The sequence below is a fragment of the Terrapene carolina genome, unplaced genomic scaffold, assembly GCF_002925995.2.
Source record: "Terrapene carolina triunguis isolate 2854851 unplaced genomic scaffold, T_m_triunguis-2.0 Scaffold17, whole genome shotgun sequence".
Taxonomy (NCBI): Eukaryota; Metazoa; Chordata; order Testudines; family Emydidae; genus Terrapene; species Terrapene triunguis.
Genome location: NW_020664368.1, coordinates 14,727,300 through 14,752,796, shown reverse-complemented (window position 1 = coordinate 14,752,796; position 25,497 = coordinate 14,727,300). Strand labels below are relative to the sequence as shown.

Here is a 25,497-nt window from a genome sequence, read left to right as displayed (position 1 = left end):
CTCTCCCTTCTGACTGGTATAGTTGCTGCTCAACTCCTTGTGAGAGAGTTGTTAAAAACTCCTAAAAGGCTGCATAATGATACTAAGCCCAGTCCAAAAATCCAAGATGAAGAGGAGAATTCTGTGCTGACCTTCATGTGGTACGTCCTCTATTGTGTCCACTGACATGCACATGTTGTAAATCAATAGAGAATTCATCTCAGAATATACCTACTAGGTCATCGGCCCTTTGGCCATTGCAGGATTGTTCACAGTGAAAGCAAAAATAGACCACACTTTTCCTGCAGTACTTCTGTCATTTCAGCACACTGAACTTGCTCTGTTCCAGCAAAATAAAGACAAGAGTGATTCCTCCTGTCAGGCTACACAGTTCCTTGACTACTATGAATTCCCTTGCAAAAGACAGACTGCCTAAGCAGCCCACTGCTTTGCTTCTCTCCTCAGAGACCATCATAGTGTAATTGTCACAGTTAAGTTACCACACAGCCCTTTCTAAGCAAAACCTTTTATTTTTAAGGTGAAAGCATTACAGAGAAAGGATATTAAAAACAAGCAACAAACCTACATGTATGTTAATAAGCTTAGCAGAGATCACCCCAACTCCAACCTAGGGCTCTGGTTGGTGACTAGCACCTCAAACCCTACACTGTTTTTTTTCCTGTAGTCACAAGTTCATCACAGCTTCAGCTCAGAACCTGCCTTAAGTCCTGTGGGTCTCAGTGGGCTGAAGACCTGCCAACTCTTCTCCTAAATTGGGCGGCCCGTTGGGCCAGAGGGCCCGTCTGGTTACTGGATGAGAAAGACAGCCCCGAGTCAGTTTTAACTCAGGCTGTTTAATGAAAAATCTTTTCTTTCCCTGGTCCCTGAAGAATCCAGTTTGCCATTTGTTAGCCTCTCTTCAGGTGGTTGTAGCACTCTGAAGATGTTACAACCTGAGGGAATTTGCCTAATCACCCCCCACTGTTCTTAGTTCCTGGAGGGCTGTGGCCCTCCTCCCCCGTGGAATTAAATACAATCCCTCAATAGAACTTAAACATTTGTGTTTTTTTAATACAATGAACTCCTAAAATGCTTAAACATAATTCAGTAAGGTTTTTCCCGGATATTGTTGTCTGTCTCCGTGGGACACCAGTACTGAGAGTGGGAAGAGTCTCCTGTGCTCTGGGAACTCCCCCTGTTCATGCCCAAGCAGCATGTAGCTTGAGTCGGAGGCAGCAGCCTGATGGAATGAGGAGGAGTGAAGAATGGGGGAGAGAGAACAGGCAGAAGCTGGCAGGGGAAAATAGCTGGGAAGGGGGAAATAGGAGCTGAAGGTTGGGGATGAGTGAGGTTTGTCTAATGAAGGGGCTTGTTGTCTATAGAACCCCTGCCACATTTGTTGCATAAGTTGGAAAGTGTGTAGTAAATGTAGCAGGGAATGGCAGGAAGAGACAAGATGGTCTAATGCCTAGGGCAGTTGAATGCTCCCCTGGAGAACTAGATTCTATCTCTGCCTCTGCCACATGGCTGCTGTATTATACTAGGCAAGTCATATAAACGGTGTCAAGCGATTAAAAAATTGAATTGTGATTAATCGTGCGATTAAAAAATTAATCATGATTAATCGCATTGTTAAACAATAATAGAATACCATTCATTTACATTTTTGGATGTTTTCTACATTTTCAAATACATTGTTTTCAATTACTACACAGAACACAAAGTGTACAGTGCTCACTTTATATTTATTTTGATTAGAAATATTTGCACTGTAAAAAACAAAAGAAATAGTATTTTTCAGTTCACCTCATATAAGTACTGCAGTGCAATCTCTTTATTGTGAAAGTGTAATTTACAAATGTAGAATTATGTACAACAAATAACTGCATTCAAAAATAAAAATGTAAAACTTAAGAAACAACAAGTCTACTCAGTCAGTCTGAGCCAGTCGCTCAGACTAACAAGTTTGATTACAATTTTCAGGAGATAATGCTGCCCACGTCTTGTTTAAGAACATGCGTTCGCATGGGATGTTGTAGCTGGCATCGCAAAATATTTATTCGCCAGATGCACTAAAGATTCAAATGACCCTTAATGCTTCAACCACCATTCCAGAAGACATGCATCCATGCTGATGATGGGTTCTGCTTGATAACGATCCAAAGCAGAGTGGACTGACGCATGTTCATTTTCATCATCTGAGTCAGATGCCACCACAGAAGGTTGATTTTCTTTTTTGGAAGTTCAGGTTCTGTAGTTTCCGCATTGGAGTGTGTGCTCTTTTAAGACATCTAAAAGCATTCTCCAGACCTTGTGCCTCTCAGATTTTGGAAGGCACTTCAGATTCTTAAACCTTGAGTCAAGTGCTGTGGTACCTTCTTTGTGTTTTGTCAAATCTGCTGCGAAAGTGTTCTTAAATCAAACAACATGTGATAGGTAATCACCTGAGACTGCTATGACATGAAATATATGGCAGAATGAAGATAAAAGAGAACAGGAGACATACAATTCTCCCCCAAGGAGTTCAGTTGCAAATTTAATTAACACATTATTTTTTTAACGAGCATCATCAGCATGGAAGCATGTCGTCTGGAATGGTGGCCGAAGCATGAAGGAGCATATGAATGTTTAGCATATCTGGCACGTAAATACCTTGCAACGCTGGATACAAAAGTGCTATGTGAATGCCTGTTTTCACTTTTAGGTGACATTGTAAATAAGAAGCAGTCAGCATTATCTCCTGTAAATGTAAACAAACGTGTTTGTCTTAGCAACTGGCTGAACAAGAAGCAGGCCTGAGTGGACTTGTAGGCTCTAAAGTTTTATGTTGTTTTGTTTTTGAATGCAGTTATGTAACAAACAAACAAAAAAAATCTACATTTGTAAGTTACACTTTCACAATAAAGAGATTGCACTGCAGTACTTATATGAGGTGAATCGAAAAATACCATTTCTTTTGTTTATCATTTTTACAGTGCAAATATTGGTAATAAAAATAATATGAAGTGAGCACTGTACACTTTGTATTCTGTGTTGTAATAGAAATCAATATATTTGAAAATGTAGAAAAGCATCCAAAAGTATTTAATAAATTTCAATTGGTATTCTATTGTTTAACAGCGTGATTAATGTTTTTAATCCAGTTAATTTTTTTGAGTTAATCGCGTGAGTTAACGGTGTTTAATCGACAGCCCTAATATAAACCACATTTTTCACAGGTCGTCACTAACTGCCTCACGTACTGGGTACGCAGCTTGGGACACTTACACTTGGGCATTAATTTACAGAAATACTGAGCACTCACATCTGTAACCGAAATAATGGGAGCTGTGCTCTGAAGTGCTATGCGATGCTAAGTACTCTGAAAAGTCAGGCCCATGACTTCTCAAATTTGGCACCCCAAATTTGCTGACAATTTTGACAACGATGAGGAGAAAAAAAAATTGAATAGCTACCCATTCAGCAACCTGTGCACTGAAAGAAACAGGGGTCCTGTGGAAAAAATAGCTTGTGATCATGTAATTAAAGACTATATGATAATACATATGCACAAGGGTGGTGAATTAAGGGTGCACTGGCAACTTTAATTCAGACATTTTCAAACTTTTGGGTACTCAATTTTGCAACCTTAATATTCTTTCAACACAGGATTTTTGTCTGTAATTATTGGGGCCCACCTTTTACATCCCCCTAACATTCCGTTCATTTCAGCAGGCTTTCTGTAAAGAGCTGCTACCAAAATGCATGCAACAGTGAAGGAAGTTAAGCTGCACATATCTTACACACCCATTTGTTACTCTTGAAATAGTGTTAACCTCCTACAAAACTGTACATTTATCTTCCCTTTTAAAGCTCACAAGAATTTTCAATGATGCTCATTTGTCGTAATACCTGTTGGGGGGAAGGAAAAGCCTGTGCAATTACAAGTTCTCTTATAGCCATTGCTTATCAGCGTCTGCCTCCTAGTCAGCAGCCTGTTCCTGGCTTGAGCAGTGCAGTGAAGAATGACTTCTGTGCCAACAGAATGGAAACTCAGAATGAGATTGAGTTTAAATCCACAGCGGGGACTTGAGCACTTGGCACAGGAGATCATGGGGTCATTGCAGTAAGACAGGGAACATTCATGCTTATTGTGTAAGAAATACACCGGCTCTCCAGTCCAGTTTTCAGCTGTTTTAACTGCAGTGCTTCACTGTATTGTATGTGTGTGTGCGTGGTATACACATAGCTTACCAACCTGTAGAAAAATAACTACTCCATGAAAGTCTGTCTTCTTAAGCCAAGGCATTTTATTTTTACAAACAATAAGTATTTATTTTATTATTAGACTCGTCACTTCCAACACAGCACAAAATGGTGTTTTTATTTACTTTTTGACAAATAGAAAATGTTTGGTATCCTGTGAAATATGGGAAGATTCCCCAGGATATTAGAACTCACATAACTGAAAGCAATTGTTTTTCCAGTTGCCACATTTAAAAAAAAGATTATTTTTTTCTAAACCATTGTTTGTGAGTCATATATCTTTTTTATGTCTTGCACATACACCATGATGTGTCTGTTCTGGAGTTATCAATATTATATTCAGAAACCAGGATCAAGATCATTTAGTAGGACAAGATTCTGCTAATAGATAGCCTGCTATAAGGCTAGAGCTTTCTCCCCTCTGCTTATTCCAGGTTAGGTGGGTATAGTTCTTGATAAATATGAAAGACCAAAAGAGAAAGTGCTCCTTTGTAGACAGCCAATGTGACCTCTGGAACTAGAGATGCATATTAATCTTGCAGCCAATAAAGCTGCCTGAAAAATACATGAAATGTGTTTTAATAGAATTGGCAGTAATAGTTTCTTACTGTGAAGGGTAGGTGAAAGCATGACTGAAGCAGATAGAAAAGAAACATGTCTGGCTGCAAGGAGTTGGCATTCAGATTGTATTAGAAAGACAGGCAAAATTCTACAGACACAAAGATGAGGGGAGCTGCAGAAAGCTGAATCTCACGAGTGGACTTTTATGGGCAGAACCTATTAACAACCGCAAAAGTTGGGTTAACTGAGATCACTGCAGGGCCATTTATGAGCTCTGTTTTTCTTTCATGTTTACGGAGTACTAATCATCAAAGTATCTAGATATTGCGTATCTTTTGCTATGCACAAATGCCAATGTTCAAAGGTACCATCCAAAGAGCATGATAAATTCTTTCATGTGGCCAAATGGGATATAACTCGGAGTGATATTTAATATATGCAAAGGATAATATTGGCTGAATATCAGGGAAAATATCAAATTGTGACCTCCCAAGGAAAGTGCTGGGAGCTTAGTCACTTGCGTCATTTAAAAGTAGATGGCACAAAGCTCTAGAGAATACTCTAGAATATGGTATAAAGGAGGATGGACTGGATGACCTAACACCAATAGGTATTTTACATCTCTTATTTCTATGATTCTGTTATTTTTATGAGTTAGTCGTAAATAACGGTAGTCCCGAATGAAGCCATATATTTTTTTTAAAAGCCAGATTCTGACTTTGATCACACTAAACACTGACTTCAGTGAGGATACGCTGGGTTTATTCTGAACTCTGAAGAGAAGCGGAGGCTGGGAGGAATACACAGGCATAGAAACACTCCCCTTGAGAAGCTGAACACAACTTGTAATAAGACTGGAAAAAACTCCTTCTGGTGCCTCCACAACTTCCCTGGACAGGGCTCACCTTCTAGAACAGGAATATTGTAAAGCTAGCTTTAAGTAGAGTCCCCTTTGAACCGGGCTTCTCTGACTGCCTAGCAGTTTACTAAGTAAAGCTGAAGTCCTCTGGTCATGTTAAAGGACCCAAAATATCTCTCCAAACATTCATTTAATCTTGTGTCTTTTTCCTTTTTTTCCATCTCTGACAGCTTTTTCTTGCCCCCACTCTCCTCATGTTTTCTAGAGTGGCTGTGGTATTCTACCAAATGGGACTCTCAATCAGTGGCACACACCGAATGGCCTAGTTTGGAACTAAGCCCATTGAACCTTCCCATTGCACAACAATGTTAATGATCATGGTTTTTTTAATATCATTCTACTATATGAATATTACTATCTTCTTCATAAATAAATATGGTCTGACTCTTTTTGGCCCTACATTTACTGTGGTGTATCAGAAATTGGGGCCCTAAAACTGTAGGCTCCTACTTTTTAACCTTTCATTCTAGTTTTCTATCTCCCACAGTGTTTTCTCTTATTCTCATTTATTTTTATTTACTTTCCCAATAGGCCTGCAGTAATGCTACCTTCCTTGTCTTCTGTGTGCAAAACACTAGCTCTTTGCAGAGATTTGTATTTTGTTTGATCCTCCATGGGGTCTGGCTGAGAACAGCTTTAGCATGAGAGGAAACATTAGCATGATGGCTAATTCTCTTCATCTTCTTCATCTTAGAACGGTCTTTGAACAATATTGTATTCATAAGTGCTCAATATTTACAAAGGAACATCGCCACATAAAGGAATGCATTAATGTTCCTCTGTTACACTGTCTGTGGTTCTTGCTTTGCTTATCTGCTATGAAAAGGTTCTAATGCAAATTGTACCGAACAAACATTTTATATATATCTATTGTGAAAAAGTTCCTCCTCTATCTTGGTGGGTCCTGCGCTTATTGACGGATTTTCTTGCCTCAGAGATTCACCATGTGGGTTGGGAAACAGCTCAGAGACCTTCCCCTCTGGAAGAACCCACAGTCCAGGTCAATTGGGAGGTTTGGGGGGAACCCGGGCGCGCCCTCTACTCCGGGTTCCAGCCCAGGGCCCTGTGGACTGCAGCTGTCTATAGTGCCTCCTGTAACAGCTGCATGACAGCTACAACTCCTTGGGCTACTTCCCCATGGCCTCTTCCAAACATCTTCCTTATTCTCACCACAGGACCTTCCTCCTGGTGTCTGATAATGCTTGTGCTCCTCAGTCCTCCAGCATCACACCCTCTCAGCTCCTTGCACCTCTTGCTCCCAGCTCCTCACACTCACACCACAAACTGAAGTGAGCTCCTTTTAAAACCCAGGTGCCCTGATTAGCCTGCCTTAATTGATTCTAGCAGCTTCTTCTTAATTGGCTCCAGGTGTCCTAATTAGCCTGCCTGCCTTAACTGGTTCTAGCAGGTTCCTGATTACTCTAGTGCAGCCCCTGCTCTGGTCACTCGGGGAACAGAAAACTACTCATCCAGTGACCAGTATATTTGCCCTCTACCAGATTCCTGTACCCCACTGTTCTGGGTCTGTCACAATATATATATACACACTTCTGCACAGCTAAAGTAGTGTGTCATTACATCAGTGACATTTCAGCCATTGAATGTGGCTTCTCCCAACCTTAAATAGAAAGGCCGATATGGCTAGATCTGTGTGGTTCCTTTTTCAGGAGGAATCATTAGTTCTGTAGGGTACGTCTCAGGGAAAAAGCCTGCCCTTCAATGAGAGATGTGTGTTTGGGGTTCAGGGGGCAGAGGACACACACAGGTGCTGAATGTTCATCTGGTACAAGAGCTAGATGGCTTAGGGCTGGCAGTATTCACTGTGCTAATGTATTCCTCTTTAGAAAGGAGTAGTGTGCACGTCACCTATATTGTTCTGCTGGCCTACACATGCTCCCTACTCCCTGGGCCTCTGGTATGCTATTCATTATGATGAACAAGCCTCAACCTTAGTGCTGTCTTGAGATACCAGTGCAGTTGCCAGTGGAAAGAGGTTCTTTGTACCTCTATACTTCTCTGCCAAAGTGGAACTGCAGAGCAGATGGTAGAATCTCTAGCTCTTGGAATCTTGGGGACTGCTGAGATGTTACAGAGTATACAAGGAAGGAGGTGTTACTTTGCTAAATTCCCACAAATACCTCACATACTGTTTGCTTTACCTTGAGTTATGGTATGAGTTTTGCTGCAGACTCTTGAAAGAATGAGACTCAGCAAAGATTTCAATTAAAATAGGCAGCAGGGAGGTACAATAGCAGCACTTGTTATGTTGTGTCTAGGGGAAAGAAGGTGAAAGTGAGGAATATGAAAATCAGAGAGCTAGAGTATGTATAGTGCTGCAAGATCTGCTGTGCAAAATACTCGCTTGCTTGTCAGTGAGACCTGATTTTTGGGAGCAGATCATTTGCTATCTCAAAGAAGACAACTTGCCGGTTTCATTACTTATGTCTCGTCTACAAGATATAGACTCTGTTCAAATCATTAAAGTACCCATCCTAAGCTGTCATTAAGTTTGAGCCAAATGTCACCATCTTCTCGAAGTGTGCTGTAAGATTACAATATGTAGCTGCCTTCTGCTCACACATGAGTAAGCTTGTGATAACTTCACTCTAAAATGGATTTTCTCTCTCTCCTCTCACCATCCCCCCCTTTTTTTACTTGCTTGCAAAGGTTTAATTTTCACAGGCTTGCCAAAAGCATAATTATACTTGATGCCTATAAATACCCAGTAGAGATCAGAGAGAAAGAAAGAGAGAGAGAGAGAGACTCGTTTTTAGAATTCTGGAGAATTTGCAAATGTAAACTGAAAGCACCAACAGTGTTGGAAGTGTGTGAGTTGGATCACTGATTTCCACTAGGGCAGGCTTTATTCAAGGGGAAAATATGGTTAAATTAGATGCAGGCAGGTATAAATTACTTTCACATCTCTAATGAGCACTTCAGATTGCCTGCTCTTAGAACCTCAATGCATCTACCTAAATTTGGATGGAAAACTATATCTACAAACAGCCAGTCTCCTGCTGGGAACAATAATATATTTACCTTTTAAAACCTGGGCATTTCATTACACTGTTTCATGCTAAATGATCAATACATCTGATCAAATACATCACCTACATGTGTACGCATGACCAGGTAACAAATATTGAAAGGAAAGTGCATACTGGATGCTCCTCATTCTTCTTGTTATTGTACTGGAATTCATTGGGCCAAGTTTTACTTTCTGTTTCATCATTGTGAATGGTGCAACTCCATTGACATCTGTATAATGGAGAGCAGAGTTTGGCCTTTCTTCTGGCTAGTAAAGAGGAAGAATAAAATCTACAGTAACACATGGCAAATCACTGTTTGCTGACCCACCCAGTTATTTCTCAGATGCAGTACTGTGTTTCAGGACAACACTATTTTGCATGTCTTCAGGGCACATTTTTTGCCTCTTTACACAGCACTTGGCTCAAGGAGCTCCCTGAAGTTTGGAAAATATTGTTCTGACATATATGTACAGTATAGTATTTAGATTCATGATGATCCTTTGAAACAATCTACACTCTTGTTAACTCAACCTGTGCCATGTCAGAAAACATGAATGGGATGCGCTGTTATTCTTCTCTGTCTTCAGAATGCCATTGATGCCCTGTCTAAATGTCTTCACTAGCTATCGCCTTCCCCATCAATTTGAACCTCATAGGGTATGAACCAAAGTCCACTGAAGTCAACAGAAAGAGTCTTGTTAACACCCATTGACTTTAGATTAGGCCCATATCCACAAAGGGAGTTAGGCCCATAGAAAATGACTGGATCAGCAATGTAATCCTGTGATGGGGTATACAAACCGCAAATGGACCACAAGGGGTTAAGGAGATGCTCTGGGCTCTGCTAGATCTGCCCCTCCAGACCCGCAAGGCATTCAAAGCTGGAGCTTGAAAAAAGAGCAGAATAGTTCACTTGTTGGCAGTCCCGGAAAGAGAGCAAATGGTTAACCCTCAGCTCCTGAGGAAAGGGCTGACTGAAGGTAGGAGCTTTGCAGAAAACTACTGCTCCTGAGGCATGGGAGAGACAGATTCTGATACACCTTCATGGGGATTGCTCCCCTCTATCTCTGACTAACTCAGTTTATTTGTGCTAATTCCCCTTGCTCTTTGTTCATGGACTACCCTGGAAGGGAAGAGACTTTGAAGGGACTTGGCCAGAGCGCCAAGTCCCAGGAAGAGGCAGGCCACCGCAGAGGCAGAGCAGCCACTGGCAGGAGACACCAGTGGAGGGAGAGCTGCCACACCATGCCTGGGCATGAGGAGGTGGCACAAGTGACTTAACCCCTTCACAGCTCCACAAACCCTGAAATAGATTCCTAGGCTTCCTATACAATGAATGGGAAGAGGGAAGTGAATAAGAATGTGATCCACAAAAGCCAGAATACTACACGGGGCGTTGCCTGAACTAGCCAATGGTAGATGCTGATGAAAGGGGTGTGTGCTGTGCCCCATCTGTCAGAGATATGTGCCTAAATCCTTGCAGTTGGGAAGCTTCTAGCTCTGCTAGTGATCCACAGCTGGGATCCCCTCTCCTGGAAGTCATTTGGCAGGCGTCTAACTCTGCACAAAATGGCAGTGGCTGGGGGAAGAAAAGGAGCTCTCTCATAAAATTTAGCCCAGTGGTTAGGGTAATCCCTTGCGATTTGGGAGACCCTGGTTCAAATCATCCCTCTGCCAAATGAAGAGAGAGGATTTGAACAGTTCCACTGGACTATGGGATATTCTGATATGGGTCTCTCCATCTCTCCTGTTGAAATTGTTCCACATGATGAAATAATTGAATAATTAAATATTAGTTATGTCAGAGAGTGAAAATCACTCCCTAATCCAGCGTTTAGGGCACTCGCCTGTGAGATGACAGATATCTGTTCAGATCCCTTCTCTTCAGCTGGCAAAGGGGGAATTGAACTTCCACATCCCAACAGTGCTAAAGTGTATAACAGAGCTCCTTTCCTCCTCAAATCTACCCCCTGCCATTTTGTGTGGAGTCAGGTAGCCTCTGAGCACACCTACTGGATGAGGTCCTGCAGGTGAGATAGGCGGAGCAGTGCCTATCTTCCCCTGTTTTGCAGATCATGTTGGGGCTTTGGTGGGAGATAGGCCATCTATACCTATAGTGGGGCTGCGGTGTGCATGCCTAGAGGCAGAAACTTACCTGACTGGGCAACTTTTAGTGAAAAGCATAAGCACTGAGGTGAGGACCCTACAGGGTTAAGCGGCAGTCAAGTGGCACTGTTGTCCATTGTAGTGGTGCCTAAAACTGGGATTTTGGCATCTAATCCCAGATTTAGGCATCTATATCCCTTTGTGCATCCAGGCCATATTAGTCACTGTCTACAACTCTTTTCCTGCTTGTATCTTTGCATGTTTCTTCCTTTCCTCTCGCTTCCTTTACTTCAGTGAACTTCTTGTCTAACTGGTCTCTTTTTAACCCTCTTATTTTGTCTTAATGCCTTCTTCTGTGCTGCATTTTATTCTAGATCTTTCCATTGACTTCAGTGGGCTCTGGGTCCTAGCCAAAATGATTGCACTGTCTTCATTCAAATACTTCCTTAAGTCATCTCTTCTATGAAGCATTTTAGAAAAAAACTCACCCTGGTGGAAGAAAGTTAATTTTTAAATAATATATTCACACAAAGCTGCAACGTTTTTAGAAGCTGCTCTTCTTAGAAAACTGCACTCTTCCAAGAGGCATGATTTTTTGGTTTCCTTCCATGCACTTCTCTACCCATTGTCCATCAAAGTCTGTTGTCATTTCGTTGTGTTGACATTTTCGCTTAGATTTTATGCAGCTGATGGAAGTGACCTTGTCTTTGTACAAGGCACATTACAGGAAAATGTACACATGGTCCTTATATAATAATAAATTATAATACATACAGATGAAAAATATATCGTGTACCCCAAAATATTATGTTGTTGTGTTATGATCCGATGCTGTCACCTAGCAATTATAATTTAAAACACCCAACCAGATTCATCTTATCGGCTCCAGGTCAAAAGTTAAATAAAATGATAGTATTGTAAATGCTAGAATGTTATCTTGGCTCTTTAATCCCTTCTGGCTGTTGCACATTCAATTCATGTTGGCCCACGCAAGCACAAGGGAGGCTTTCCATTACTTTCAATGGAGATTGCCTAAGGGCACATTAAAGAGATACTGACAGGTGGATAGACATATTTTTTTAACCAATCTGAATAAATGAAGGGTGCATGAGTCATGTGGGAGTGAATGGAATGGCTCTCTGGCCTCTTCTTTTCCCTGCTGGTGGTTGGTTTGTTTATTTGTTTGTTTTTGTTTTATTTTAAAAATATCTGACAACTTTCCCCTCTCCGTTAAGCCATCCATGTAATTTAAACAGCAATTTCTGTTTACATCTAGTATATGTATGTCTCTGGGTGTACAAAAAAAGCAGGAATGTATAGGCACGAATCCTTTGGGTAACCCTGGAAAGTAAAAATGTAAAAATAAGCTATCATTTGGTGTATTTCCTCCAATATTGTGTCTTGTGTTTGAGTGTGTGTGTTGCATGGGAGACCTATTTTGATGGAGGCAAAGATTGGTATTGTCCGTCTAATGGCAAAATGAGTCAAATATAATATGAATTTATATTTATAATTTAAATACAATATCGGAAACAGAATAATTACTCCACTTATTAATAAATTCATCTGTATTGATTTCCAGTAAAACCAGTACAAACTCCATTTACAGTGTTGAGGTGGCACTAATCTATACTAGAGCCTGTTTCATATATTAGCCTTTAAAAATGAAATGGTTTCTTACTAACTGATAAGATGCAATCAAAGTTGAAGCTAATAAATATACAAAACAAATTAAACATCAAGACATATTCTGAAATGAAAGGCTCAGTTGTTCTCCAGCTGGTGAGGACTCAGATTTAAATACAGAAGGATTACTGTAATTTTTACATATTAATACATTGGTTATGGATACAAAAATAATTATTATATGTACTTAGCACAGCATCATATGTCAGGCAACAGGACACCTACTTTTTTAAGACGTCTTGAACATCTAGCCGGCTAATTTTTATTTTCACCTGATGTAACATGAAGCAGACATTTGTGTCTGAAGAAATAATGAAGAGTAGGGCTGTTTGGCGTAAAATAAATAGTATATGGAAGGCATTTGCATGTTGTTTACTTTAAGATCAGAAATCTTGTAGATTATGATTAGATAGTTTTCAACAGGAGGTCTCTCTGTTTTTTTTCTCCTTCCTGGAGACATTTCTTTTTACTGTTGGCATCAAGCCTTCACATTTATAAACAAGATCAAAAGTTTGGGAAAACCTCAGTCTGCATCCCTTTTCCTTAGTCCAGATTTAATATTACTTACCAGGATGTTATGTGATTCTCTTTCTTATTGTCTTGCAGACATCTTCTGTAACTGGGATAGAGAATTAATATTGTTATATACACAGCAGTGGGGCATGGTTTAGGCAGGATGAGAAGGTGTAACTTGCATGAGGTGATAATAAGGGATACAACAGAAATGGCTGCGTTCCTTAACTGTTCAAATCTCAGACTTTCATACTTTTAGTGGCCTTTTTAAAGTTGAAGGATAATTCCATAGAGATTATAATATATTTTCTGTGGGTCAAGACTCCATAGATACGCAAGGGCAGATCCCCAGCTGGTGTAAATCAGCATAGCTCCATTGACTTCATATGGGAAAAGGTTGTAGCTAGCCGCCTTGGCATAAATTAATCTATATTGATTTACATCAGCTAGAATCTGGCCCACACTTTCAACCTGAACTTTTTCATATCTTTTGTTTGTTATTATCTTTAGCTAACTAGTTATATACAGTACAATAGGAGAGATTATTTTAGGTTTTGTTTAAACTTTCCTTCTCCACATGACTCACATTTTTCCTGACCCTAGAAAGTTAACATTGACACTGTTCAAACAGGGATGCTTTAGTGCACAAGACTTTGTGACATGCTTTTAGGTGCTGTCCGTTTTTGTTAGAATAATTTGTTGTACAGTTCATCTAACTTCTTCGAGTTCAGTAGAAGGGCTTGCATTGGTTGCTGTAGCTATCTGTGCAAGTAAATGAGTTGCCACTAGTTACAACCCTTTTTTCTTCTTCTTATGCAGCAGTAGTCAGGGAATGAAGGGCGGGATAAAAAAATCAAAGTAATTGGATGTTAGAAACCTGAAGATTCCGAGAAGCATCATTTTCACAATTAACTGTGGAAGTTGAATAAGTTAACCTTTAAAATGTTGTTTATTCTGTTATGATCAAGGGGAAAAAGTGTCACTCTTTTCTTTTGCTGATGCCATTTACAGGTTATGATTAGAGATGTGTGCTGCAGGTGCCCTATGTATAAGCAGCCTTTGTCTCAGTGAAGATCCTCACTGCGTAAAATAAATCAGCCAAAACAACTAAAGAAACTAAGGGAAGGTTTCCAATTTTTTGGCAGCAAGTGACCCTTACCCTGAATCATCCTCGGTAGTAGTAGGGTAAAGAGACTCTGACTCACATGAAACTGGAACTCTGGGTAGGGAAAGTCTGAAGCAAACTGATCAGAGGTTTTGCTTCTCTCAGCTTTGTCATCATATTTTTACTTTGTATGATCATCTCCTCTTACTTCTACATCTTTGGTACTCTGGAATTTGCAGCCTTATAATGAGCTGGTGACATACAACATGGGTCTGATTACCTACTCAGTTACACCAGTGGACTTATTGGTGAAATGGAGTGGAGAATCATAGTTTAGAAGAAATTATTTTCATGTGCTGAAATAGCTTGAATAGTTTCAGTACTTTATCCACTGTTGTTATAGTTATGTATCTTGTGCACCATTTTCTGAGTGTGCAACAATATGCATGCTGGTGTTAACCATTTGGTATTGGGATCACAGATGAAATAACTCAAGACATGTGGTGAGCTTCATTAGGAAAGGGTGCTGGAAAATGTCCTGGATTCCTCCTGAGAGACAGGAGGAATCACTCTTGTCCTTATTTTGCTGGAACAGAGCAAGTTCAGAGATTATCACTGTCCCTTACGTGTTTCTCTCTCTTTCTTTCTGGTGCTATGCATTGTCTGACACTAGTCACAATGGAGATAGGAAGATCTTTAACATAAAAAACCTCATTCACAGACACATGCCAATAAATGCGTTGCCAGCATTGCTAGGAGAGACAAGAATGTGTTGGGTAGCTTTCTTATCAGAAAAGCCAGCAGAACTCTGTTGAAAGGGGAGGGAAAAAATGGACGAGATCCACAATCTCAGCAGGACTCAACTCAAAGAGGACTTAAAGCTTCTTAATGCCAGCCCTATTTCAGTTGCTCCTGCTTAGCAATCCAGCAGTTCTGGCCAGCAGAGAGGCTTCTTGGGAGCTGTTGTCTACTGCACAAATTTAGAGCAGTTTTGAGGATTGGAGAGGCAAAACTGTAATATAAAGCAACCTGTGCTGTCCCTGCTCAGGTGTGCCGAGTGCTGCTCTGGCACATCTGGCCTCATCCATTTAACAGACAATGCAAGTATTTCTGGATAGCTGGAATGAGGGTTTCCTGTTAACCAGATAAGCTTGTTTGTGGGATAGGCGACATTATTTATACCGAGCAAAACTCCTGCTAACAGTTGTGGGGTTATAGAAAGTGATAATATCCAGTATAATATTATTGCATTTCTCTAGTGCACTCCATAAAACAATCTCAAAATATATAACCCTTATGTGTTCCAGGGATATAGCATTTCACCAGGTCCTACTGCATGCCACACCACTTCCGATGGTCCATTGAAAATTTGGGGTTTGCTTTATAAGTCATGGCTTGTGGCATGCCTTAGGGCATGCTACTTGTGGGGCTGCAATGATACAATACTTTACTGCGTATGTACTGTACAGCTACCCATACTTACTTCAACATAAAATGGCACATTTACACATAAGATGAGTACAAAATGGTCCATGTGGAACTAGTTGCACTTCAGGCAAAGTCTCCTTGTAGTGGTCTGAAATGTGAAGTGAATTTTATTTTAAACTGTACAAAAAAGCAGAAAGTTGATCAGTATTCTCTTTTCCATTTCAGGGCAATGCGGGGTTTGGCCTTTGTTTCTTTTAGGAATGAAGCTATTTTCTTTTTTCATGCGGCCAAGCCCATTTTCAAAGTAATACAAAGTAAAATTAAAATGGTGGGAAAGAGAAAGGGAGTCTAAGCCTCTTGAGGTTGATTGGTGTGTGTGGAGAGTAAATTCATTTTATTTAGCATAACATGGAGGTTTCTGCTTGGCTGGGTACAAAGAGAGAAGGAACTGATTTTATCTTGCATGTGCTGAAGTGACAGAAGTACTGCAGGAAAAGTGTGGTCTATTTTTTGCTTTCACTGTGAACAATCCTGCAATGGCCAAGGGGCCGATGACCTACTAGGTATATTCTGAGATCAATTCTCTATTGATTTACAACATGTGCATGTCAGTGGACACAATAGAGGACGTACCACATGAAGGTCAGCACAGAATTCTCCTCTTCATCTTGGATTTTTGGACTGGGCTTAGTATCATTATGCAGCCATTTAGGAGTTTTTAACAACTCTCTCACAAGGAGTTGAGCAGCAACTATACTAAGAGCTGCTTTCTCACCAAATGTAGCTTTCTGAAAGATGCTCAGCAATATACACCTCGGTAAGCAGAGAAACTTGAATTACTCAGACTCGGCCATTCCAATGCAAGTATCACCCGTATGCAGTAGCTGATCTGACAAAGCTGTGAATCACAGATGGCAAAAATGAGTCCAAGACCAGAATCAACTCCTCTGAGCCTCAATCTGGTGTTGCTTATGCTGGTGTAAATCAATACGAGTAACTTCACTGAACTAGTGGGACTACTTGTGAAAATAAGGGAGCTAAATCCAGTTCACAAGAACAAAAGTGGAAAAATACCCCACAGGTTAAAATGCCCACTGAAATTACTGGGGATATTTTTACATTGTTTATGAAACTACAGTCAGGTATCTTTCATAATCTACAAATGTTTGAATCTCACAGAGAGCTGAGGAGTGTGTAATTGGGGGACCTGTACGGTTTGCCTCTTCCTAAATATATGGGGTAATCTGGAAACCAGCCTCTACAACATGTAGCATGGTGTGAGTTGAGCCCCCATTTTAATTTACAGTCCATAATATAGTTTCTTTGGCAGGGATTCATAAATCTCCATTTCATCCATACGACTGCTGCATGATAATGGAGCTTTCTCTGGAGCTGCCTCTATCTGCATTAAGCCTGCCTCTCAGGACACGTAGGCTTCAGCTGTAGGAATATCACCCGATGCCAGTCTTCACAGACGTGTAGCATTATTGAAAATGTGCTGGTGCCTCACATTGTTATCCGGGTCCATAGTCATTAAAATTTTATCATATAAACCCTGCCGTCTGCACCGAAGAAGAATTGAGAGCCTTGGCAGAGGATGATCACATATTTTATCAGAATCTTCCGAGAGGGAAAAATCAGCAGATTCAGAGCAGGAGGGAACCAGGACAACATTCTCTTTCATTTAAATATAATATAATGTCAAAACCCCTGAAATTGACATTTATCTACTGTAGTTCCTTTTCCCCTTTTCCCCAGAGTGGCTCATTGTCCCATGGTTCCATGACAGTTCAAGCCAGTTGCACATGGTATCATTTTCATATGTTTCTCTTGGAAGGCAGATATTAATCGAGGGATGCCAGTGAGAATTAAAGCAAAATAAAGGAATCTATTGATTATAATGTTGACTTCTCAGTGGTCAGACTGTCATGTCAGTAGGTTCAGAGGCTGTCTGGCTCTGCTTAGTATGAATACAGATTTAAATGAATAGAGAACTAACTACACAGAACATTCTATAGTTGAATCAGTCAAGAAGAGGTTTAAATAAAAAGAAATAAGCTAAAACCATGCTTAGACCAAAATCTTTGGATTTCCTCCTTTGCCAACTAACCATCCTTCCATGTTGTCCACAACAAATCTGATTCATTTGGGGATTTTCTCTTGATTGTGAGTACAACAGAAATACTACAGCAAGCACAAATAAGATACTTCATTTTTCTTTTTTCAAAGTATTTTATATAGCTCAACTAGTTCATAGGTATTCAGGATTGATAAGAAGTAGTAAGAATGCATTTCACACATTTGGAAACTGAAGAAAAGAACAGAAAATCTACATTTTACAAAACATCCACTAAATTTTAGGTGCCTTAATTTTAAGACAACTAGGTTCTGTTTTTAAGAAAGTATGTGCAATTCTGATTAAAATCAGTGGGAGCTGTTGGCAATCAGCAGTTCTGATAATCAGGCCGTAGATGTCTCCAGAAGGGTACCCCAAAAACAATACTTAAAATCAGTTGGTACTTAAATCAGTGGACACTTTTGTGAATGTAAATGCTAGTAACTTGCCAAGTGCTATAGAGGGAGTTAGGATCAGAAGTTGTGAGTTCCTGGCACCTTGTCCAGGGTTCAGATGAGGAAAGAACAAAAAAGAACTTTCTTAAAAGAATAAAAATAAAGACACTCCAGATCCATTGACAGTATAGAATATGTCCCCTTTCTCATGTCACATAATCACATGGCTTATCACATGTTAGGCTGAACGGAATGAGTCAGATTCACGGACAGGAAGAGGCAAACCCCTAATTTCCCAGTAGCAGAATGAGGTTGGCCTCTAAAAAGTGAAAGCTGAATTCGGGCTTTTTGCTGTAAAGCTCAGGAACAGTGTCAAAGTCTTCAAAGGTAATTAAAATAAATCCATGAAAAAACATTCATGCTCCTGTAATTAAGGAACCAATATTGTTCATATTTTTTTGTTCAGAAGTAAAGTTTGCCCCTAGAACTAACAGCTCCAAGATTTGCACATAGGTTTCTTTTAGATTTTTCTCCCCGCACATTTTAATGTGGCAGATGGTGTAGATCTGGGGGCTAATTAGTAAATCGTTATTTTTATAAGTGTGCAGGCCTCTCTGTAGTTTTACTACACTTAAGACTTAGAAACTTTCTTCAACTGTTGTCTTTTCTTCTACCTTAAAAGGAGAACCTTCAGCTTTTTGCCCTTTTAACAGTGATGGGCCAGCAGTGCCAATTCTGAATGGAATTACTTTTGATAGCAGTTTGTCCCATGCCCTATAATGACTTAAACAACTATTTTAATCAGTTGAAGTAGTGCATGATGTCCTGCTGAGGGAACCCTGGGGAATTACAGACAAGCAAAGAAAGTTCAGTGCTCAAAGATCCATCTTTTTTTAATGTGTTTTCTTATCTAGTACACCCCCACTTATACTACGTGAGTGAACCTATATGTGCCAAACTTACATTTTACATCTTTGACTCTTGGAAGTGAGAGGTTGCCAGGCAGGCTCTGTAAATGCAAGACCCACTTCTTCTGGTGTGGAAGCCTCCACAGCGGAGTCTCTTCCCACCCCTGCTCTCTGTAACTCGTGTCCTCTATAGACCCTGGACCTGTGGGAAGGTCAGTGAGAGGAGTATGAGTTCTAACTTGGAGTCAGTGTGGAGGTACAGGTCATCTTCATGGATGGCCTTTCACAGCTGGCAAATTTCAGGGGATCAGTGGGCTCATTTCACAGAGTTCAAACCTGTGAGTGGCAAATAATTCAGAGACAACTCTGCACAGGGAACCTTATACAGTTTACTTCTTCCCCAACTCACCTTCTAGTGGGTTTTCCCAGGGGAATGGGTGATGTGGTGTTTGGGGATTGTAGTTGCTAGGCAAATAATTAAAGGTTTTGACAAATACAAATTTCTCCCTGCCCCCATAATCTCTGAATATGATGAACCTGTAAGCAGTTCTACTTCTAAGCATCTGCTTACTTTCCATAAAATTCAGCTAGATTACATTGTTTCTGTGCTTTTGACATTTATCTCCTCTGATTAATTTCTGCTTACAGGGCTGCTGAGAAGTATTTAGGCCTAAAAGTTTGACAGAATTTAAAAGGGCATTGTCAAGGTACTATTCTAAATATGCAATAAATTCTCACTTCTGTTTATATGATAACATTTTAGATACTTGAAGCTGAAATCTGGGTCCATATCTGTGTTTGATTTAAAAAAAAAAAATCAGTTGATGCAGAGCATAAGCATGGATAATTTTAGCTTCAAACAGAAAAAAATGTTTGGCAAAATTTTAAGTAACTGGAAACAAGTACTTAAAGCATTGTGCAACCTTAACCATGGACATTGCTCTGCCTATAATATTTATTTTAAAATTTCTTGACAGACTCGCCTTATGTTTTTTTTTTAGCTCTGGAAAATATGATGAGTAAGAAGAGATTTATTATGTTTCTAAATCAATCCAAACAATACTTAGCACTTGTATAGCACTAATTTTCATTTTTTTTAAATGAAAGCCCTTTTAAAAGGTGAAAGGCATGTGTTTTCTCCATATTGCTTATGGAGAAACTGAGGCAGGATGTGACTAAGTGACTTGCCTGAGGTCAAACTAGCGAGTCAGTGGCAAAATTGGGAATGCCCATGATTGGAAACTATAAAGGAAAACACAGCTGCTCCTGAAAGTACACAATACACAACAAAGAAACAAATGATGATAACTGTAAAACAAGGATTTTACAAAGTGAAGAGGAGGGTAACTAGTGGCCTCAGAATGAAAGGTGAAGAATCAAAAGGAATCTACAACATTATTTAATTTATCTGTTTTTTCGAGCAGAATCAGAATCTGAGATTAGAAGAAATGAGAACACTGTCAATACTTTGTATGTATGAGTATGTGCATTATTGATACGTGTGTGTGTATAAAAAATATCTTACCATAAGCTTTGACTTCCCCACAACTTTAGCCTTTTTCTTTGCAATGTCCTTGATTGAGAAATACTATTTAAGTTTCCTAGGTACCATGTAGTAGGCTTTTTCACTTGTCTTTCTGATTTTGGCATTCAGTCACTTGATGTGGGTGAACACAGAAGCAAAATGAGGACAGATGCATGGAATTAAGCGGCAGGCCACAACTTTTATTAAACTTTAATGCAGAAAGGAGAGCTGTAACTAGATATTTTAGCGCCTGGGGCAAGCAAGCATATTTGTGTCCCCTGCCATTTTCCCCCCAGCATTTTTCTCCACCCCATTTTTCTGCCCCTGCAGCTTTGGGCTGCTGCCCTATTTGCCCGCCCTGGTTACGGTACTGTTAATTGGTTCCTGCATTCCTGCATTGGTTCCTGCACAGTACCTCAGTTGGGTACTAAGGACGTTCCTATTCAACCCACTGTGGCTTGAAGGTGCTGCGAGGAAAACAAACAAACAAACAAAAATCCCTGGTCTTCTGCCAATTGCCCCAAGGCATCAAAAAATTCCTTACTGACCCCCAGATGGGTGATTGGCTAGAGCCACAGCATCTGTCAGGCTGGTATCCCATTCCTAGTTCAGATCGGTAGGGTGGGCTGGTGGAACAGAGCTGAGAGAGGCTCCATATGGTCCCTGCGCTGGACTAAACCCTGGGAGCTGGGGAATGCTGGCCAATCAACACTCTTCTCCCCCTGCTGGCCAACGGGTATCAGAGACTCCTGGGAGACGAGCTTCCTGTTGTCCCTTAGTGAGTGTCTCCCTCCCTTGTAACTGGGACTGTTCCCCTTTCCCTGCTGGTATTCCTGGAGAAAAGAGCATGCTCCATATGTAGGATGCTGTAGGAAAGCATCATTCAGCACTTCTGTTTTACCAGGCACAGTACTTCGTTTTTATCTCTTTCTGCCAGTACTCTAGCAGGAATTTACAGGAGGGATAGGATGATGTTCTGTGAGAGATAAGATAATATAGTTCACACACTGATTTCTAAACAGTGCATACCAGATTGATAGCACAGCAAGTAAACAACAATAACTACTTCTCTGCCATACATGTCCACAGCTATCACTAAGGGACACTGCCATGTGAAACCTTTTCTTCCATGCAGTGCTGCACAGCTGGGCATGGATACTGTGATTTACAGGCCATTGAACACAATTCCAGCCAACCTACTTTGAATCAACATTTGCTCTTAAAGGATCAGTCTGTGCTTTGTCGTTCTTTCAAAAAAAGTCAACTGAATTTTCCACCAGATTTGTAAAGTCCTAAATCTTTTTTGTTTAAATGACTAATAGTTTTCCCATTGAGCCTTTTACACGGCAGGACAGAACTATTCCCTGGCTGATTTAAAGGCAGAAGACAGAAATGGGCCACTCCGGGCTTCCTGTAAACAATTTAGATGAGAACAATGTGGTAACAGTTCCATGTAGTTTTCAGAGGCTGCTTATTTTGCTGAGTCACTGACAAGCTGTCACATCAACAAGAAAACAATTTATTTCAATTAGAAACTCAGACGCACGATCTCCTTTAAATATGGCTGGGATAAATGGAAATTCTATTATATTTCACTGTTGTTGGGTTTTTTTCCCTGCTAAGGAGCAAGCACCTCCAGAGGGAAGCTAGGTATATTTTCATAAACGTCAAACTTCTTTCATTTTTCTTTTTCTTTAAATATTTCTGAACTACCTTTTCTAAATTCATTTTCCTGTTGGCTGCTTGTCACTGGTTACCATAGCAACAACCTCTAGTAGCAATGAGTCTGGGTTGCCCAGTGTGAACATCCTCACATTTAAACCTTGCCAAGGCTAGCTATTAATCCAGGGCTCTATACTGGCTCAACACGGTAAAATTGCTCTAATTTCCTTCCTTCTGCCATGCTGCCTTCCTGAACTGGTAGCACTTTCCCCAGGTGCATTCCTGTCAGGCAACCCACCGTTAATTTTCATGCTTGTGATTCTTGATTTGGCTATGGGCATTTTCAGGAACTGGACTGTTGGTGTCTTTAAGTGCCTTCAACAAAATATCTCAAAGAAACAATTACTTAAATCCAGTTTTTAAGGATATCTCCCCTCTCTCTCTCTCTCTCTCTCTCTCTCTCTCTCTCTCTCTCACACACACACACACACACACACACACACAAAAGAAAGAGAAACTTATTCTTTAGAAACATACTATAGGCAGTTTATAATAGAAAATTTCACTTGCCAGTAATTCTACTCTTTGATGTTTTTGAATTGCTTTACAAACCATCATGAAGAGATTACCTTTTCAATGGGTTTGGGGTGTGGTGGGAAACAGGAGACTAATGCAGAACAGGTGTGTATGATGCAGGACTTACACCCAGCACTCTAGCAGTTTTAAAAGTATTTCAAGACCTAGCACCTTCCCTTTAGTCAACCCCTAATGACAGCTGAAAACTCTTTGTAAAGCAGAAGTAGCAAAGTGGTTAAGAGTAGTTGGATGGGAAATGAGAGCTGAAGGAGAAAACTGCAGTGTAGTGATTGGTTTGATTTGCTGAATAAATTGCTATTTTCAGATTCAATTTGTATCAATAGGCAAAGCACTGTATACCTGCAGAGCCTGTCACACTTGGTATCCAGAACTCTGACGCAGCCAGTCTTAAACAATCTTTTCACTGTTGTCAATAATTATAGCAACCCCCCCCCCCCTCCCCCTCCCAAAAAAAACCTTGATGGCATTGGCCATTTATTTTAAAACATTTAATAGTAGTGTTTCTCCTGCCTACATCCTGGAAAGGAACAATTCACTCCATAAATACGCAGAATAATGTAGCTATTCTCAACGGGTAATTTTCAAAGTAGCCAAGAGGTGCTGCTCATTCGCCAGAAGGATTTAGCTTTATTAAATGTGACTGAAAGCTGGAAGCATAATGTGCCGTCTCCCTAATGCACTGAAAATTACACTTTGTTAATTTACAACATATGATATAACAAAGAGTGGAACAGGTTAAGCGTGTAAGTATGTACAATCACACTCAGACAGTTAACATTTATTCTCCTTTGCAATCCATATAGTTTTTCAGGATTGCAAATATTTGGCTTCTAGGTAGGGCTTTTTTGCAAACCCTGCTGGGTTTGTTTTGCATGAGTTCACAATCTGAACCCTGCAGGTTTGTTTGGAGGTTGGAAGAAAATCCCTGTGGGTTTGGAGATCTAAGTTCAAACTGCTGTGATGGGGAGGGAAGGAAAAATCCAGCTGGGGCTTGCAGGGGGCATCTGTGCAACCAGCATCAGTCCACGTGTGATACATTTTTGAGATCATAGGCTGAGATGTGCAAACACCAATCTTAAACATAAGGCTCTGTTCAAGAAGGTTCAGTACAAATAATTTCCAGAGTCCCACTTCATATGTTAAAGGCAGTTGGAGCTTGAGTTTTATGATTCAGTATCTTTGTTGCTGAGGCCCAAATTATGCTGGCCTTACTCATCTATATAATTCCACTGACTCTAATGGAACTGTTCAAATGAATAAGGCTTTGGCCTTATATATATATATATATATATATATATGTGTGTAATATTTATTTATATATATATATGTATTTTATGTGTGTATGCAATTTTATGGAATGGTCTGCATACATCTAGGTCACTGATAGAACAAATAAAATTAAGAGCATGTGTTTATACTCTAATTCCTTGAAATTTGTGAGATTAAATGTTGAGTATCAAAGCGTACATTAAAAGCTTCAAATACTAAGGTTCAGTTTAAACTATGAGCTGTTTTGTAAAAATTGCAGACTCTTTGGGGTAGGGAACTTGTCTTATGTGTCCATGACATTTCATAAACACTTGTGATGCTATAGAAATGATAAATAAATATTCATAGTATTATTTATTATGTTCAAAATGTCAAAATTCAATTTTTAAGAGAGATGAAAGAGGACAAAAAAGTAAGAGTGAAATTATGGGTCTATTAAAGTTGATGGAAAAACTCCCATTGACTTTAAATGAGTCCAGGATATTCACTGTACACGTTTTCTGGTTGTATCTGTTTTTTGCACTGCTGAAACTTTGCATAACATAATTTTTAAAAATATGATATGATATAGATTTATTCCAAAATGTAGACTAACTTGTTAGCAAGTGCTGGTGAGAGGGGAGAAGAAAAAAATTACATTTATCTTTAAAAAGTAGTATGTGTGCATGTTTAAATACTACAGCATTCTACAGCAGTTTTGTAACACTGCAATAGCATGCAAACTGTAGTGTTTTAAGGACCTGATCTTGTACCACTAAAGTTAATGGCTAGGGCGACCAGACAGCAAATGTGAAAAATCGGGGTGGGGGGTAATAGGAGCCTATATAAGAAAAAGACCCAAAAATTGGTACTGTCCCTATAAAATCAGGACATCTGGTCACCCTATTAATGGCAGATTTACCATTGACTTCAGTGGGAACAGAAGTGAGCTTTTATAAATGCATGATATGGGGATACCATTTTTGGAGAATGAGGGGAAATTTGAATCTCAGGAGAGTCACAGGTTTGGTTTGTATAATTCTTCCTAGGGTATGTCTACACGGTAATTAGACACCTGTGGCTGGCCCGTGTCAGCTGACTGAGGTTCGCGGAACTTGAGCTGTAGGGCTGTTTAACTGTGGTGTAGACAGCTCGCACCTCACAGAATACTAGAGCCAGTGGTGCAAGTAGGGTGGTCTGGTCCAGTACGCAGTACCAGTATGATATTTATAGCCAGTATGCCATGCTGGAAAGATACAGCAGGAGCAGAATGTGTAGCAGCTGGGTGACTCCACGTCGGCAGCTCCTCCAGCGCGGCTGTACTATCCCCATCCCTTCCACGCAGCTGCATCTCCTGAGTCCTTTTTGAGGTCTGTACAGCAGCCCCGCAGGAGGACAGGCTGGGGGCGGTACAGACGCGCCGGATGAGCTGCGGCCCCACGTTCTGCTCCTTTCACTGCTGCGGTTCCGGGGAG

The 25,497-nt window shown here is 40.2% G+C and overlaps 1 protein-coding gene across 6 annotated transcripts in view; it reads left to right on the top strand.

Moving 5' to 3' along the window:
• LOC113406374 (protocadherin-9) overlaps positions 1–25,497 on the top strand; it is an 883,162-nt gene that overhangs the window by 174,699 nt on the left and 682,966 nt on the right. For 2 of the 6 annotated variants that reach the window (XM_026651042.1, XM_026650964.1), the window contains exon 2: positions 457–469. The exons of the other annotated variants lie outside the window; for them this stretch is intronic. In XM_026651042.1, the coding sequence (XP_026506827.1) occupies positions 457–469 (13 nt within the window). The remainder of the gene's footprint in view (positions 1–456; positions 470–25,497) is intronic. 6 annotated transcript variants of the gene reach the window in all.